At 41.0% G+C, this 18,131-nt stretch overlaps 1 protein-coding gene across 2 annotated transcripts; it reads left to right on the top strand.

Moving 5' to 3' along the window:
• Window positions 1–7,248: 7,248 nt before the first annotated feature.
• LOC132131605 (TNF receptor-associated factor 5-like) lies at window positions 7,249–17,875 on the top strand. Of its 2 annotated transcripts, none has more exons than XM_059543667.1 (11): window positions 7,249–7,384; window positions 8,702–8,924; window positions 9,064–9,121; window positions 9,224–9,325; window positions 9,407–9,571; window positions 9,654–9,731; window positions 10,529–10,603; window positions 10,683–10,775; window positions 10,938–11,057; window positions 11,252–11,420; window positions 17,103–17,875. In XM_059543667.1, exons 2-11 carry the CDS (start codon window positions 8,707–8,709, stop codon window positions 17,666–17,668), a joined length of 1,644 nt encoding a protein of 547 aa, XP_059399650.1. In that variant the 5' UTR covers window positions 7,249–7,384; window positions 8,702–8,706; the 3' UTR covers window positions 17,669–17,875. The 2 variants fall into 2 exon arrangements, with proteins under 2 accessions (XP_059399650.1, XP_059399649.1); XM_059543666.1 differs by having other exon boundaries at window positions 7,250–7,384; window positions 8,622–8,924.
• The last annotated feature ends 256 nt before the right edge of the window (window positions 17,876–18,131 follow it).

The raw sequence follows: 18,131 nt of genomic DNA, 5'->3' as shown, positions 1-18,131 counted from the left end.
GCATCCCATCCGACACGCTCTACACTGACGCCCTCTCTGCTGGGCATCCCGTCAGACATGCTCTCCTCTGCTCTACACTGAAGCCCTCTCTGCTGGGCATCCCATCCGACTCGCTCTACACTGACGCCCTCTCTGCTGGGCATCCCGTCAGACATGCTCTCCTCTGCTCTACACTGAAGCCCTCTTTGCTGGGCATCCCGTCCGACACGCCCTCCTCTGCTCTACACTGAAGCTTATCCATTAGCCGTTCACATTCTGAATACTAGAAAAGATTGTTTTAAACTGTATATATATTAGTTACGTAACATTCTATTTATTTAATCTTTTTTTTATTCTAGATTTGGTAATTATGTGACAATGTTGTACTTTAAGTCTTGAACATATTGTGTTCAGTCTCAGCACTTTTTATTGTTGTTTATTTCTATCTATTATTATGTAAAGGCAGACCTCTGTAAATGGGGTTTGCTTGTCATTCTGTTGTTCATCTGTGTTTGTGGTTGATTACTGTGGTGTCATTTTTACAAATTTCGTATTTTTATATTTGGTGCTACAGACTTACAGAAAATCACCTGTCCGAATCCTCTTGCCATCAAAGTGCTCTTATATAATCTCAATACGTAATTGCTAATGAAAAGCATAGAAACTCCTTACTGTCATACTTTTATTTTTTTGAACTGGACATGGATACCGAAAACTACTTCAGTCCCTTTTGAGTACAAAACACTTATTTTTATAATAACAACCATATTCAGTCAGATTGAATTGGGATTGTTTATAAACCTGTCTGACTTGCAGGAAAGTGTAAATGATCCACATTTTCCAACCAGCACTAAGCTGTCTCTTTAGTGATGTGTTATTTGTTAATCAGACTTGATTTGTTAATCAGACTAGCATGTAGCGTTACCCTTTTTCCACCCTGTAAAGTGCAGGATCCTGAACTGGGGATCGGAGATCAGTTGATCAGATCGTGGTTTAGTGCACATCATTTTCCAGTTAAAGGTCTATATTCTGTTTAAACCTTTATTCTGAAAAGATGTTTACACAATCCACAGCTCTGAATATAACTGTGTGCATGTACTGTAATAAGCATAAACAGAACAGAACTAATCTACATTCGTTCCCCTTTATTCTCTTCTGGAAACTATGGGGATCCTCTTGCCATTTAAGTTTTCGGTGATGTTCTTAATATTACACAAGAACATGAGAAGAAATGTGTCACGACACATTTTTTAAAGCTATTTCTTCTTCGTCAAATGTTAATTTAAGTAGTTTTGCTCCAAGAATATTTAGCATTAATAGATTGACTCCTAACCGCTGTATAGTCCAGCATTACCTTTGTTTGGATGCGCAGATGATAACTCACAATGTTTTTAAGGTATTTATCTGACTCAAAATGCTGCTTACAATAGACACACATGGCCTTATTCAGATTTCTAAAAACCGAAATGTTAATCTGGTTATGATGGTGTTAAATGCTTATACATGACAATTACATAATCAGAATATGACTGATTAATACTGAAATATTCTTGTGCATGCAAACAGTCACTGTCTAAACACTTTTCACTTCTGTACCATTTTGATAATTGATAATTTCTTATTTTCTGGGTAGTTTCTTAGAAGTCTTTTGAAGTCTTAACTAGATTTTTAATATGTGTAGCAGTGCTCCTGGCACATATTATTATTTTTTTTTTGTACTGGTATGATTATTTCATCAGAAAAAGTGCAGATTCTACTGTATGCAGTTTGGTTGCATATTGAAAATTGCTTAATCTCTCAAACAGTAAACAATCTCTGATGATATTAAGAAAGGTTTCTGAATTGTTTTTTTTATGGGTAGGGGGTGATACTCCTTTTAGTACCTCTGTTTTATATATATATATATATATATATATATATATATATATATATATATATATATATATATATACACACACACAGTACAGACCAAAAGTTTGGACACCTTCTCATTCAAAGAGTTTTCTTTATTTTCATGACTATGAAAATTGTAGATTCACACTGAAGGCATCAAAACTATGAATTAACACATGTGGAATTATATATGGAATTATATACATAACAAAAGAGGGTAAAACAACTGAAAATATGTCATATTCTAGGTTCTTCAAAGTAGCCACCTTTTGCTTTGATTACTGCTTTGCACACTCTTGGCATTCTCTTGATGAGCTTCAAGAGGTAGTCTAGTCAAGTCACCTTTATATAGCACTTTAAACAAAATACATTGCGTCAAAGCAACTGAACAACATTCATTAGGAAAACAGTGTGTCAATAATGCAAAATGACAGTTAAAGGCAGTTCATCATTGAATTCATTGATTTCATGTCTGTTCAGTTTAAATGGTGTCTGTGCTTTTTATTTGCAATCAAGTCAACAATATCGCTGTAGATGAAGTGACCCCAACTAAGCAAGCCAGAGGCGACAGCGGCAAGGAAACGAAACTCCATCGGTGACAGAATGAAGAAAAAAACCTTGGGAGAAGCCAGGCTCAGTTGGGGGGCCAGTTCTCCTCTGACCAGACGAAACCAGTAGTTCAATTCCAGGCTGCAGCAAAGTCAGATTGTGCAGAAGAATCATCTGTTTCCTGTGGTCTTGTCCTGGTGCTCCTCTGAGACAAGGTCTTTACAGGGGATCTGTATCTGGGGCTCTAGTTGTCCTGGTCTCCGCTGTCTTTCAGGGATGTAGAGGTCCTTTCTAGGTGCTGATCCACCTGGTCTGGATACGTACTGGATCCAGGTGACTGCAGTGACCCTCTGATCTGGACACAGACTGGATCTGGTGGCTACGGTGACCTCGGAATAAGAGAGACAGAGACTAATATTAGCGTAGATGCCATTCTTCTAATAATGTAGCAAGTACATAGGGTGTTACGGGAAGTGTTCCCGGTTCCGGTTTACCTAATTAATACAGCCTAAAAATCCTTTAACGGATTCGGATATTAAAAGCATATTAGTATGTTATGTGTAAGCCAGGTTAAAGAGATGGGTCTTTAATCTAGATTTAAACTGCAAGAATGTGTCTGCCTCCCGAACAATGTTAGGTAGGTTATTCCAGAGTTTAGGCGCCAAATAGGAAAAGGATCTGCCGCCCGTAGTTGATTTTGATATTATAGGTATTATCAAATTGCCTGAGTTTTGAGAACGTAGCGGACGTAGAGGATTATAATGTAAAAGGAGCTCATTCAAATACTGAGGTGCTAAACCATTCAGGGCTTTATAAGTAATAAGCAATATTTTAAAATCTATGCGATGCTTGATAGGGAGCCAGTGCAGTGTTGACAGGACCGGGCTAATATGGTCATACTTTCTGGTTCTAGTAAGAACTCTTGCTGCTGCATTTTGGACTAGCTGTAGTTTGTTTACTAAGCGTGCAGAACAACCACCCAATAAAGCATTACAATAATCTAACCTTGAGGTCATAAATGCATGGATTAACATTTCTGCATTTGACATTGAGAGCATAGGCCGTAATTTAGATATATTTTTGAGATGGAAAAATGCAGTTTTACAAATGCTAGAAACGTAGGTTTCTAAGGAAAGATTGCGATCAAATAGCACACCTAGGTTTCTAACTGATGACGAAGAATTGACAGAGCAACTATCAAGTCTTAGTGTTCTAGGTTATTACAAGCAGAGTTTTTAGGTCCTATAATTAACACCTCTGTTTTTTCAGAATTTAGCAGTTAGAAATTACTCGTCATCCAGTTTTTTATATCAACTATGCATTCCATTAGTCTTTCAAAGTGGTGTGTTTCACCGGGCCGTGAAGAAATATAGAGCCGAGTATCATCAGCATAACAGTGAAAGCTAACACCATGTTCCCTGATGAGATCTCCCAAGGGTAACATATAAAGCGTGAAGAGTAGCGGCCCTAGTACTGAGCCTTGAGGTACTCCATACTGCACTTGTGATCGATATGATACATCTTCATTCACTGCTACGAACTGATGGCGGTCATATAAACCATGATTTAAACCATGCTAATGCACTTCCATTAATGCCAACAAAGTGTTCAAATCTATGCAAAAGAATGTTGTGGTCAATTGTGTCAAACGCAGCACTAAGATCCAATAAAACTAATAGAGAGATACACCCACGATCAGATGATAAGAGTAGATAATTTGTAACTCTAAGGAGAGCAGTCTCAGTACTATGATACGGTCTAAATCCTGACTGGAAATCCTCACATATACCATTTTTCTCTAAGAAGGAATATAATTGTGAGGATACCACCTTTTCTAGTATCTTGGACAGAAAAGGGAGATTCGAGATTGGTCTATAATTAACTAGTTCTTTTGGGTCAAGTTGTGTTTTTTTGATGAGAGGCTTAATAACAGCAAGTTTCAATAGTTCACGCTTACATATAATTAGCTGAGGTATGGAATGCGTATTTGGCGTGCTGTCCGGGGAAGGGCTCCGAGCTCGGGAATGGCCCGAACCTAGAGTACCCCCCCCCTTCCCCGTCTATTTATAAAGTGAACTTGAAGTGAGGAGATGGGGTGGAGGAGGGATGCTGATAAACCGTCAATGGATAGAGGTAAGTCAGCGATATTTATACTATGGGATTGATTACTTGATTATGGTCCACCTGTGTTGATTAGGCTAAGTATCTGACGCGCTCCTCCCGAATCTTATTAATAAAATTACATTTGAAGGTTTTGGGGACATATCCTAATGACAATGAGGAATTAATAATAGTCAGAAGAGGATCTATGACTTCTGGAAGCACCTCTTTTAGGAGCTTAGATGGTATAGGGTCTAACATACATGTTGTTGGTTTAGATGATTTAACAAGTTTATACAATTCTTCCTCTCCTATAGTAGAGAATGAGTGGAACTGTTCCTCAGGGGGTCTATAGTGCACTGTCTGATGTGATACTGTAGCTGACGGCTGAATGGTTGCAATTTTATCTCTAATAGTATCGATTTTAGAAGTAAAGTAGTTCATAAAGTCATTACTGCTGTGGTGTTGGGAAATGTCAACACTTGTTGAGGCTTTATTTTTCGTTAATTTAGCCACTGTATTGAATAAATACCTGGGGTTATGTTTGTTTTCTTCTAAAAGAGAAGAAAAGTATTCGGATCTAGCAGTTTTTAATGCTTTTCTGTAGGATAGGTTACTTTCCCGCCAAGCAATACGAAATACCTCTAGTTTTGTTTTCCTCCAGCTGCGCTCCATTTTTCGGGCTGCTCTCTTTAGGGTGCGAGTATGCTCATTACCATGGTGTCATACTGGTTTCCTTAACCTTCCTTAAGCGTAAAGGAGCAACTGTATTTAAAGTGCTAGAAAAGAGAGAGTCCATAGTTTTTGTTACATCATCAAGTTGTTCTGAGGTTTCGGATATGTTAAGGAATTTGGATACATCAGGAAGATAACTTAAAAAGCAGTCTTTTGTGTTAGAAGTGATGGTTCTTCCATACTTGTAACAAGAACTAGAATTTACAATTTTGGCTATATGAAGTTTGCACAGAACTAGATAATGATCTGAGATATCATCACTTGGCTGAATAATTTCAACACTATCAACATCAATTCCATGTGACAGTATTAAATCTAGAGTATGATTTCGACAATGAGTAGGTCCTGAAACGTGTTGTCTAACCCCAATAGAGTTCAGAATGTCTATAAATGCTGATCCCAATGCATCTTTTTCATTATCAACATGGATATTAAAATCACCAACTATTAAAACTTTATCTGCTTATCTTACTATTTAATAAAGTCTGTATGGTGCCCTGGTGGCCTCTATACAGTAGCCAGTACAAACATAACAGGGGAAATATCATTAACATTTGTTTCTTTGGATAATGTTATATGAAGTACCATTACTTCAAACGAGTTATACTTGAAGCCTGCCCTCTGAGAAATCCTGAAAACGTTGTTAAAAATTGAAGCAACACCTCCCCCTTTGCCTTTTAGACGCGGCTCATGTTTATAACAGTAATCTTGGGGGGTGGACTCATTTAAAATGATGTAATCATCAGGTTTTAGCCAGGTTTCTGTCAAACAGAGTACATCTATATTATGATCAGTGATCATATTATTTACAAAAAGTGTTTTCGTAGATAGGGATCTGATATTCAATAAGCCAAGCTTTATCATTTGTTTATCCATATTGCATCTGTTTTTTATTTGTTGAACCTCAATTAAATTGTTAATCTTAACTTGATTTGGACGTTTTTTGTATTTTCTAGTTCGGGGAACAGACACCGTCTCTATAGTGTGATATCTAGGTGAAAAAGTCTCTATGTGCTGAGAATTAACTGACCTCTGTGACGGGAGGCAGCTAGCAGACGGTCGGTTTAGCCAGTCTGTCTGCTTCCTGACCTGGGCCCCAGTTAGTCAAGTATAAACTCTAAGACTATTTGCCATATTTCTAGAGAGAAGAGGGGCGCCACCCCAGGAGGGATGAAGACCATCTCTTTTTAACAGTAGTCACCTGAAATGGTCCTCCAACATACTTGAAGGAGTTCCCCGAGAGATGCTTAGCACTTGTTGGCCCTTTTGCCTTCTGTCTGCGGTCCAGCTCACCCCTAAACCATCTCGATTGGGTTCAGGTCCGGTTACTGTGGAGGCCAGGTCATCTGGCGCAGTACCCCATCACTCTCCTTCTTGGTCAAATAGCCCTTGATGCCTTCAGTGTGACTCTACAATTTTCATAGTCATGAAAATAAAGAAAACTCTTTGAATGAGAAGGTGTGTCCAAACTTTTGGTCTGTACTGTACACACACACACACACACAAAACCTTATTTTAATATTTTAAGAACCGGTTGTAGACAGCTCAGAGTGTGGTGGCATTAATGTGAAATAATGAAAAGTCTCTTTAAATTTGTACCTAAAGCATGTTAATATGTAAAGTGTCGTGCTCGTCATTAAAACACAGACTCTTAATTTCATTTTCATTTAATATTGCATTTATACGCTGAAGTGTTTGCTTGACGTATCCTTTCCTAATTCATCTTTAAAAGACACTGAAGTGTGTCTCAGCCTCTTAAGCGTATTCTATTTATAGAATATTTGATTTAGTGTCTCTTAACTTCCTGCGGTGCACTTTCCGTTCAAGAAATTAAGAAACCAAGGCTTCCTTCATGAATATTCATTAGGTCACGCTGACGTTTCGTGGTAACTGTCCTGTGACGCTACCTAATAAATATTCATGAGCCCAGCTCTCGCCGCGTTAGGATTGGTCAGTCTGTTTTCCGCTCACTTTAATCGCGTGGCAGCGCGCCCGACATGAGCGTGATGTGCTGCGTGCGTCGCGTCGGCGCTGCGCACTGAGCAGAGGAGCTGTCAAGTGATACACTCAGGATTATTATTCAGGATCACATTACTCAGAATGAGTTGTTAAGGCCATCAACCCTCAGGTATGTAGCCCCATGCATTTTAAAATAAATATTCAAAATTATATGACAGTTCACTGCTGATAGTGTAAAGCGAAAGTAAATGTTTAAATGTGAATGAAATACATGGTTTACGTTAGTTGAGTTGTTTTCACGATAAGCGTGTCTCGGGTGGTGAGTGCGCGCACTTTATAAAGGCGTGTGACAGTGTTTTAGTGGAGTTATATTGATAGTGTCACTGGGGATTCCCCCGTGTGTTTCACTCTCTCACACAGGAACAGAGTGCTCTAAATCTGCATCACTATCTACAGACGCGTCCGCTGGTTTATACACGCACATTCGGTTAACATAATTACATTTTTTGAAGATGTAAATTATGCAATGATATATTGAAGTCTCCTTTTTATCCCTTGATTCCATGTTTTGTGGTGTTTATAAGTTGGGGTGATATTAAATGGCAACCCTTGCCACCACGATTTTAGAAGTGAACAATTAAGTAAATCATCAAAAAGATGGATATTGGAGAAGGATATTTGTCCACACTTCAACACATTGTAGCACCTTGTAGTTTTGCAAAACTCAATTCAAATTAACCTGTAACTTTCAGTCTTGTAACATGCATTTTATTAAAAATTATCATTTTAGATCGAATAGAGCACATTTATTAACGAAACGTATGATTTTCTAAAATTTCAAGGTGTGATGAACTTTATGGAAGTTTTTCTATGAACAGATTCACCAGACTTTTGGACTTTTTGGAAATCATGCTCCCATGCTTCAACCTTTTCATTATAATTTGATGGCTTACATAATGGATGAATATTACAAATATAATTTAAAGAATAAAGTAAGCATAGCTACATGAGGGTGCTATTTTTTTTTTTTGTAATTTAGTAAAACAGGAAAAGTAAAGTAAGGCTAAGTTTTATAAAACATAGGGTAAATGCTGGCATCCAAACTAAAGCAGACCAATAATAAAAAAATTCACCCCATTTTAACTTAATTGTGATATTTATTTCTGTTATTTTAATATTAACTGTTAGTATTCAAGCAAACTTTTAAATCAGCAATTATTGTAATATAATTGCAATGTATAAATATAATACAAATACAATATATAATAAAATAGCTTTAAATAGGTACCACACTCTATGCTAAATTTGTATAGCCAGAAAAATGTTACAATATATTGAACTTTGAGCAGAAGAGTGATAAATTGCTTAATTTAACCCTTATTGCTTCTTTGTAATATCTGTCGCAGCTGTTATTGGAGGGTTTTGAAGGATCAGCTTTAATGGTGCATCTGTGAGTGCAGTTTTCTCGTGTCTGTTTCTGTGTCAGAGCACATGGCTGCGGAGGAGAACGAGTGTCCCGGCTTGACCCGGCAGAACTCAGAGCTCATGAGGTCATGGGAGCTGGAAGCCATTCTGACCAATCGCACGCTGCGCTTCGTGCTGCGCTTAGAGCAGCAGTTCATCTGCCCGTCCTGCGCCGGGATCGTCCTGAACCCTCACCAGACGGGCTGCGGGCACATCTTCTGCGCTCGGTGCGTCAGGGCCTACATGTAAGAGATACTCATTTCTTAAATAAATGAAACTATTTGATGTATATCAGCAAAGATAAACATACTTTTCTGCTCAAAGTGCATTGCATGCAAAATCATCTAAAATGATCTGCCAATGTGTAAACCTTCCTCTCTTAAGTGAAAATGGAGGAAGTTCGAAATGTCCTCTAGACAGCATCCCTATTAAATCAGAAGAGGTGAGAATAATAGCATTTTAAATGCTTGTTTATGTGCACTTATCCGAATCGTAGCATTATTTGCCATTATACTCTACTGAATAGCAGCTCCAATGCTTGCAGATTTTTCAAGACAACTGCTGTAAAAGAGAACTGCTAAACTTAGAGGTGTACTGCACCAACGCCCCAGACTGCACACAGAGGGTTACTTTATGCAACCTTCAGGTAAAGCGTGAAACATGACGTAACATGATGATGAAAAGCATCAGTTTCCTGAGTGATCACAGTACGACGTATCTTTCTCAGGATCATCTCAAAGCTTGCCAGTATGAGCCACTTAGATGCACCAACTCAGGGTGCAGTGACACTGTGTTACGCAGAAACCTGCTGGAGCACCAGAGGAACGTGTGCTCCTTCCGCCTGGAGTCCTGCCCTCACTGCAGACAGCCGTTCCTCATGTCTCAGCTGCAGGTCAGACCGCTTCCCTCTCACAGCACTGCAAAGACTCATCTGAGCTCTGCTTGTTCCTAACCTTGCCTCTAAACTACCACAGGCCCATCAGAAGACCTCATGCCCTGAAATCCAAGTCCCATGTCCAAACAAGTGTCCTCAGATGATCAGAAGACACCAGGTCTGGCACAGTCACATACTTCACTCCACTTTAAGAAAGTTATGTTCTACTGCACATGCATCTAGTCCTGCCTTTCAGCAAATTGCTCTCTTCAGATTAATATGGAGCACCTAGGGAGACACTAAGATGGAAAAAAATAGGCCACAGCAAATCATATTTTAATGCGTTTGCATTAACTTACAAAAGTGTCACGTTCGGTTCCCTCATGAAACTTTGCGTTCTCTTGCAAAAGCAAAATATAATGTATCTTCCCACCTTTTGTGAGCAAACACAACATTTCTCAGGGAAACACAAAGAGAGATGAGAACTCTCAGAAAGCACTGAAATATTTTTACTCCCATCTGATTTTTTTTTATTCTCACAATGTCACTTTTTACAAGTAGACCACAATAGTTTTGAGAAAGAACACAAAGCTGTGCAGGCGAATGCAGAAGGATTGAAATATAATTATTTTTCACCCGTTTAAAAGATATGGGAAAGCCTTCCTGCTGATGGGAAAGTTATATTTCAATGCGTTTGCTTTTTAAAACAACTGCATTCCTCCAAGAAACATGCAGAAGCACTGAAATTTATTTTCTCCTCCCACCTCGCATTTTGTGTTGTTCAAGTTTGGAAACAATGTGAAAGATTTGTGAGCTCATTGACAGTTCACGGGGTAAGGCAAAAGTTTTGCAGCCATTAAAAGATCATTTTTCCTCCCATTTCATATTTTTCCATCAACATGGCTCCTTAGCAGCTCCATGAATAGCTACAGATATTTTAATTTGCTCATGGCTGCTTGTTGATCCCCACTGCAGCTGCAAGCTCATACTGATGAGTGTCTTGAAGTGGAGACTGACTGCATTTATAAAAACTATGGCTGCACATCCAGAGTAAGAAAACATTATAATTTAACCCTGAAGCAAGGGAAAGTGTCTTTTTATCAGCCTTTGAACTCTATCTTTCCTTCAGGATAAAAGAGGGAAAGTGCAAGTTCATGAAAACACAGAGTTCGGTTCCCATGTGCGGCTTGTTCTGGAAAGTAACACCAAACTTGAGAAACAGGTATGAAACTTGCTCTTTGTAAAATACGAAAATAAATTCTGAAACAATGGTTCCTTATACGTAAAAGTTATAGCAAAAGGCACTGCTGTGTTCTTGGGTGCTGAATAGTTCTAAAAAATAAAAATGCTCTACGTAATGTTACACACATGGCTTTGGTTGTAGGTGGAGCAGCTGCAGCAGGATATGTTAGTCCAGCAGGGAGTGCTGAAGGACAAAAGTCTTGTGGTCAGCAATCTGGACAGGGATATCACCTTGTGTGACAGCACACTTACTACCTTACAGGTACAGAAGCCCTGTCAGACTAGTGAGTGCGAAACACAGCTAATCGCCCTGTAATTTTAGAAACAACGTTTTCTGTATTTCTCACAAACCCTCATAATACCAAGTTAAAGGAACAGTTGCCACATGCATGGATGTGCACATAGTTCTTGTTTGGTACAGTCAGATGTTGCTGTGTCTCTGTGTTTGTGTGGCAGAGGTCTGTAGAGGAGCAGCGAGTGCGGATCTGCAGCGTTCAGCGTGAACTGAGGGATCTGCGGGGCGTTCTGGGCTCTGAACTGAGTGAAGAGCTCCCGAGCCTCCGGGCATCACTGGACTCCCTCAGACAGCAGGTGGCCGTCACTGAAAGCCTCAGGGAACACCTCGGTAAGTCAAATTTGACTGGACTCATGAATGCTGACAGTTTACTTAAAGTGACCTATTGGACAAGATGGGAGAAACTCAAAGTCTGCGTATGAGAATGCAAATGTGTTTGGCTACACAAGCTCAGTTTTAGATGGCGCATGGAGGTCCCTGCTTCATGGCTGTGCTGAAAACCTTGGAGTTTGGATGTTCTCCCTGTGTGTTTCCTCTAGGGGTGTGCATGAATAGTCAAATATTTGATGTGTAATTATTATTCGAAAATAGGCCTGGGTGATAAAACGTTATTGATAATTATTGACTGTACATCATATATCACATGATAGTTTAATGCTTTTTTTAGTTAAAGTTGTGTGTTATAAGTGACGAGTCAAAAGAACACACAAACACACGCTGAAATGAGTACCATGCCTGTCTGCGTTGAGGAGACATAAAGTATAAAATAAAGGAATATTACTCGAATTTAAAATGAAAATTTGCATTTGAATGCAAAAACAGTGTGTCTGAATGTTAGGAGTCTCATCAGCGGCACAAGAGATGCGGTGATAATGTAATTTTCATCTTTGCATTTTAATATTTTTGTTAGTCTATATCCAGTTAAACCCACAAGATGCACCACTGCTGCAGTTTCCATTCAAAATATTAGAGAAACGCTCATTAGAGAACGTCTCAGGTTACCAATGTAACCATGGTTCCCTGAGTAGGAAACGAGACACTGCGTCATCTAGGGGTCGCTATGGGGAACACCTCGTCGTGACCTGTGTCTGAAGCATACATTGAAAAAACACCAACTTGTTGGCCGGCGACAGCCTCTGACGTCACTACAGGCACGACTATAAACAGGCACCGGGAGAACACGTCATTCACTTCTTCGTCTGAAGTTTGCATCCAAAGCATGGCAGGGAGGTAGAGGACGCAGTGTCTTGTTCCCTACTCAGGGAACCATGGTTACATTCGTAACCTGAGATGTTCCCTTTCAAGGGAACTTCAAACTGCGTCCTCTAGGGGTCGCTATGGGGAACTGTATACCCACACTGCCATGCTGAGGGGAGTGCAGGCCAGGATCATGGTGAACATGAAGTACCAACTCTACTATTTCCATGGGAGTTGCCCCTGCGATGTTTAGATGGCTGTCTGTGACAGTACCCCTTACGGCCAAAGGCCTAAGCTACATACCAAACTTAATTGTTAGGGCCTCGGCCTGGGGTAGAGCTGTAGACTTGGAATCAAGAAAGATTCCTTTAAAGGGATACGGCTAAGAACCTAGCATTTTATACCAAGTCTTGCCATTCACACAGGGGCTACCGCTAGCTTTCGCATAAGCTTGCTGAAGGAGCTGTCTCAACAGTTCTCTAGTAGCAACACCCTGTTTAGATAGGTATCCGAGGATACATAGGTGGAGTGGCGCCCAAGATGAATGGGGCTTTTACCAACTCAAGAAAGGGCATGAAGCAACCGCGCAAAGCCCTCACCATATAGGACTTTAGAAAGAACGCAGAATACTACCGTGCAAACTTGCCACATTGTGGATTTCAGAAAGTGTGCAAAGACTTCATGTGCACACTTACCATAGCATGGATTTTCAAATACTGTTCTAAGGAGGGGCTCTCGTGGCACTCTGATAGAGCAGCTCATAGATGGAATGGTGCATCTCAAAACAGTATGTCTGAGAGACATCAACTCGATCTGTGGAAATAATACTGGAGTGCTCTGGGAAAAAAAAACAGACAACTCAGTCTCATATGAGAGGAGAACTCAGAGCTCAGGGTAGCGCGCTCATAGGCGACCCTTCTTGGAAAAGGGGAGCGCTGCTAAACTACCACGAGAATCGCCCAAATAGTCCCTAATGTTGAGGGAGGCAATGCTTGAAGTGTATAAACAAATGCACACTGGCTGAATGGAGCCCAAGGAACCAAGGTTGAATCATCTCAAGAAAGGGCAGAGCGGAACTCTTGAGTAAGTGAGTCTTGCGTGCACACTTACCACTTATGTGGATTTTAGAAAGTGTGCAAAGTGTTCACGTGCACATTGACCACCATGTGGTTTTCAGAAAGTACACAGAGCTTAGCGTGTGTATCTAAAAGTTCCTAAGCATCTCTCAGGCGCTGAACCACATGGGACAGGCAAGCTCAAATTTTACAAACCTCTGGTGAGGGGAGCATCACCTGAGGCAGCATATACAAGAAGACATCTGTAACTGCAACCTCCACTTCCCGCTGGATGCGACAGCATAACTAAACGCCCAGGAGACCCCTCAGGGACATCCATGAAATTACCTGCATGATCAAGGCCTGATGATCAAGGAGGCTCCTGCAGAAACCTGTGATCTCAGCCGCCTAATACCGGAACATAAAGCCGGATGGCTGGTACTGACGAGTGTTTAGTAAACACTGTAACTGAGCACTGCAAAGGAAACTCATAGAGTTTATTAGTAGACACATAACCACCAGCAATTTAATACACATAAGTATGTACAGTAAGGGTTAAATACTCACCCACCCTCCTGTGCTGGAGGCCCGCTCAAGGGGCGCCTCCTTTTAGTCTGGACCACCAGTCAGGTGGTTACTATGAACATAGAACCAGCCAAAAACATTATAGGTCCAGCATAGGAGACTGTTATGTGTCAGGTAGAGAGCTGGTGGTTACAGGGGAATTAGGAAGGGGAGGATAAAAGCAGAAGTTAAAAATCCCTAAAGGGAACAAGTAGATACCTCCGTATCGCTCTGATTCGGATAAGAACGCTGCCTCGTCTGGACCACATCCCTTAGGTTCTGCTTACCTCCTTGTGACCCACGATTTCTCTTACCCCTGCCCGCAGGTGGGGGAGGATTGCGAGTCATGACTTTAGCCTTCTGTGCCCATCTTTGATCCTCAGATTGAGACAGGCCAGGACCCCTATGTTGTTCAGGCTCAGACCTGGACCTTCATGGGACGAAGGATCTAAAAGCAGCAGAGCGCGCCTTCTTCTCCCTGAACCTCTCGATCACCGTCTCAACAGAAATACCGAAAAAGTTCAGAAGGCGAAACCTGAGCATCGAGAAGAAAGCCTTTTCTTTCTTCCCGATGTCTGTCAGGTTCACCCACAGACGTCTCTTTGCTGCCACCATTGCTGCCATAGTCCTGCCCATGGCGGAGGCGGCCTGCTTAGCATGGAGAGAGGTCCGTGGTGCGGCGCGGCTACCTGATCAGGAGAAAGGCCCTCGCCTCTATCCAGGTCTCTTAGCAGATCAGTCTGATATGCTTGAAGCACCCCCATCGTGTTTAATAAAGCCACAGCCTGACCCGCTGCTGCCTATGCCTTGCCATTTAAGTGAGATGTCTTTCTTTAAGAGAGGATGCCTCCCCCGCAGAAAGAAAGCTCTTTCTACAGGGGGCATCCTCCCATAGCCGTTTTTGCACATCGCTTCGATGTCGGCACAACTCTTATGCCGAAACCGATGGATGCGAGAAGAAAATGGCCTCTTCCATTTCTTTTTGATCTCTGTATGGAGATCAGGCAGAAATGGCAGACTCACCTGAGCTGGAGGGCTATGATCAGAAAGATTATGCTCATCAAGGTTTTTAAAAAAAATTTTGTGGCCTCACAGCGTCATAGCGCACTTTTATGGCAAGTCCAACTTTGCCGTGGCGCAATCCATAACCTCCAACAGCTCTACATACACAGGGCAGGAGAATTGAATTGGAGGGAAAATCCCTCTTTAAACCATTCAGACAGATCCACCTGTATTTTTAGCTCATTCTCCTCCGTGCCTCAGCGACAGGTCCTGAACCGCAGGAAGCAGATGGCTGCCTTTTTTCCTTTTTTTTTGCCTCGGAAAGAGAGATAAATGAGAGCTGAGCTTTTTCATTGAAAAAATGCTCACAATGCACGCAGATTGCCTCCTCAAAGACATCGTGTGATTGCCCGTCACCCAAACAAATGACACAAAGATTGTGTGTGTCATCGGGTGTCAAATAACGCAGACACGGATGCACACATTGTCTAAACTCTTGCTAGTAGTCACCATGATATACAGAGAAAGATCGCTCTTACCAGTTCTTTCAGATGCACGCTTCAAACAGAACAGTCAGTGAAGACGAAGAAGAGAATGACGTGTTCTCCCGGTGCCTGTTTATAGTCGCGCCGGTAGTGACATCAGAGACTTTAGCCGACCAACAAGTTGGTGTTTTTTCAATGTATGCTTCAGACACGGGTCACAATGATGTGTTCAACCCCTAGAGGATGCAGTTCGAAGTTCCCTTGAAAGGGAAGCTAGGTTAGGTTAAAGGGGTCATATGATGTTGCTAAAAAACAACATTATTTTGTGTATTTGGTGTAATACAATGTGTTTATGCAGATTAAGGTTAAAAAAGGTTAAAAAAAATATTTTCCACATACTGTACATATAGTTTATCTCATCTATGCCCTGCCTTTCTCAAACGCATTGATTTTTACAAAGCTCATCGTTCTGAAAAGCGAGGTGTGCTCTGATTGGCCAGCTATACAGTGTGTTGTGATTGGCTGAATACATTGAACGTCTGACAAAATGTTACGCCCCTCAACATACTGTGATGCTGTGTCCCGGCATGACGAGACAAAACCAATAAAACCCATTACAAATGAGGTATTTGTTGCATCCAGTGGGGACATAATTATAATGACTTAAACACGTAAAAGATAGTTTTTATCTGGATTAGTGATCAGAGAAATGACAAAGAACAAGCACTACTCTACACTGCTTAAAACTCACGTTTGAATCATCAATGGCAAATTGTTTAAATATGTAAACATACTTACAGGCTATGAGTCAGAACAGCCAGCAGTTTAGGAAACAGTCCTCCATAAAATGCGCAGCACACATCTGAATATTTGGGTTGAACTGTTCTGGAACAGTGTTGTAAATACAACTTAACGACTGACTTCTATTTGTGTCCTGTTTTGGAAGGCCAAACTTTTGCTTTCACAAAGAAACAGTGTCTTCACAACATGGCGCCAGCAGCAACAATACCTCAGCGAGAATAAAAGTTACGCCTTTTTTCTTTGAACGCGTGAACATTTAGTCTGCATTATGCAAATTATCCCACATCATGATGTTAACGTGGGGCATGTTAGAACAAGGTGTTCTTAGGAGGGTGTGGTTGACTCAACTTTTTTAAAGAATATCTCTTTTGGTTTGAGACTTTAGTCTGCAACTTTAAGGATCTTATCTATTCACAAACAAAACACCAAAGAGAAAGGAAAACTTGAAATCGCATCATAAGAGCCCTTTAAAACATAAACCAAGCCATTCACAGAAACCAGCGCATTCTTGAGATGCACTCGTGTTTCGTAAAACATATGAGTAGAAAGCCATGTAAAGTTAAAATAAGTTCAACTTTTAGAAAACATGTCTGGAGAATTTGTACGCTTTGGCTATTTCTATTAAGCTATGCATAAATACACAATTATGTTTCATTCGTATTGTTAATGCAATTTACAAAATCATATTTGATTTATAAATATTAGTTTAGACGTATGCACCTTTTTTTTTTAAGACAGCCATTATTTCAGTGCATTGAATAAACAGTTTGATGAGGTGCGTTGTTTTGCTCATTGTGTGTTTCGTGGCCTATACAGGCTTTGAACAACTAGATACTCATCTAGATTCAGTTTGTTTCTGGTCTTTGTAGAACTGTAACAGTAGAACTGTGTGTTTGTGTGTCCTTCAGGTGCTTTAGAGCAGACGTGTCAGCGTCATACTCGTTTGTTAGACATCCATGTGGAGCAGCTGCAGTGTAACGAGCAGCGCTTCCGCCAGCTGGAATCCACTTCCTACGACGGGAAGCTCATCTGGAAAGTGCGTGACTACTGCCACCGGAAAGAAGCCGGCACCCCCCTCAACTCGACCCCCTTCTACACCAGTCGAAGTGGCTACAAGCTCAGTGTGCGGGCTTACCTCGGCGGGGACAACTCAGGGAGAGGCACACACCTGTCGCTCTACATCACCATAATGCGCGGAGACTTCGACTCGCTCCTACCGTGGCCGTTCAGACAGAACATAACCTTAACACTGCTGGACCAAAGCGGCTCCAAGAACCACATGAGCAATACTTTCACCCCCGATACCAGCAGTGATAGCTTTCATCGGCCAACATCTGATGCTAATGTGGCCACAGGTTTCCCAAGATTCATATCTCACGGTGATCTGGAGGCCCCTCGAAATGCCGTTTATGTGAGAGACGACACGCTGTTCATCAAAGTAAAGGTGGACACAACTGGATTAGAGGACTTGTAGCTCTACTAGCAAGAATTTTGACTTTGAAGAAACAGTGTGCAGGATTCACTGGAGTGTCATTTGAAGGCGTTTGTTGTAGTAGCACTGATTATTATGTTTACATGCACAGTTTTTCATTCATGAATGAGTTCAAACCAAGTGGCAACCTTCCGGTCTGTCTCATGAAGCCTACACAGAAGTGACTAAAGCTGTAATTCATCGACTGGCCACTAGAGGCTGGCTCCAAAAGAGAAGTCAGTCCCATAGACTCTCCATGTTAAAATGCCCAACTTTACAGCAGGAAAAAATATGTTCTAAACCTGGTACAAAAAGTGGTTTGGGACTACATAGCTAATTTTGCCCTTCATGACAACTGTGAGGGGGTTGAATTTTTTTTTTTTATAACTCATCCGTTTAAATTATATTAAACCTGACATTTCTGCATAATTAAGGGCGTGGCCACTTGATTGACAGGTGGATTGCT

Source organism: Carassius carassius, chromosome 48 (genome assembly GCF_963082965.1).
Source record: "Carassius carassius chromosome 48, fCarCar2.1, whole genome shotgun sequence".
NCBI classification, from domain to species: Eukaryota; Metazoa; Chordata; class Actinopteri; order Cypriniformes; family Cyprinidae; genus Carassius; species Carassius carassius.
This window is presented reverse-complemented; position numbering and strand designations above follow the sequence as displayed.

What these genes read in the sequence shown, in the direction of transcription:
- LOC132131605 (XM_059543667.1), top strand. Translation starts at nt 8,707, where the DNA reads ATGGCTGCGGAGGAGAACGAGTGTCCCGGCTTGACCCGGCAGAACTCA. An exon ending in AGATGATCAGAAGACACCAG is followed by an intron (nt 9,732 to 10,528) that starts GTCTGGCACAGT and finishes TCCCCACTGCAG; the next exon opens with CTGCAAGCTCATACTGATGA. An exon ending in ACACCAAACTTGAGAAACAG is followed by an intron (nt 10,776 to 10,937) that starts GTATGAAACTTG and finishes CTTTGGTTGTAG; the next exon opens with GTGGAGCAGCTGCAGCAGGA.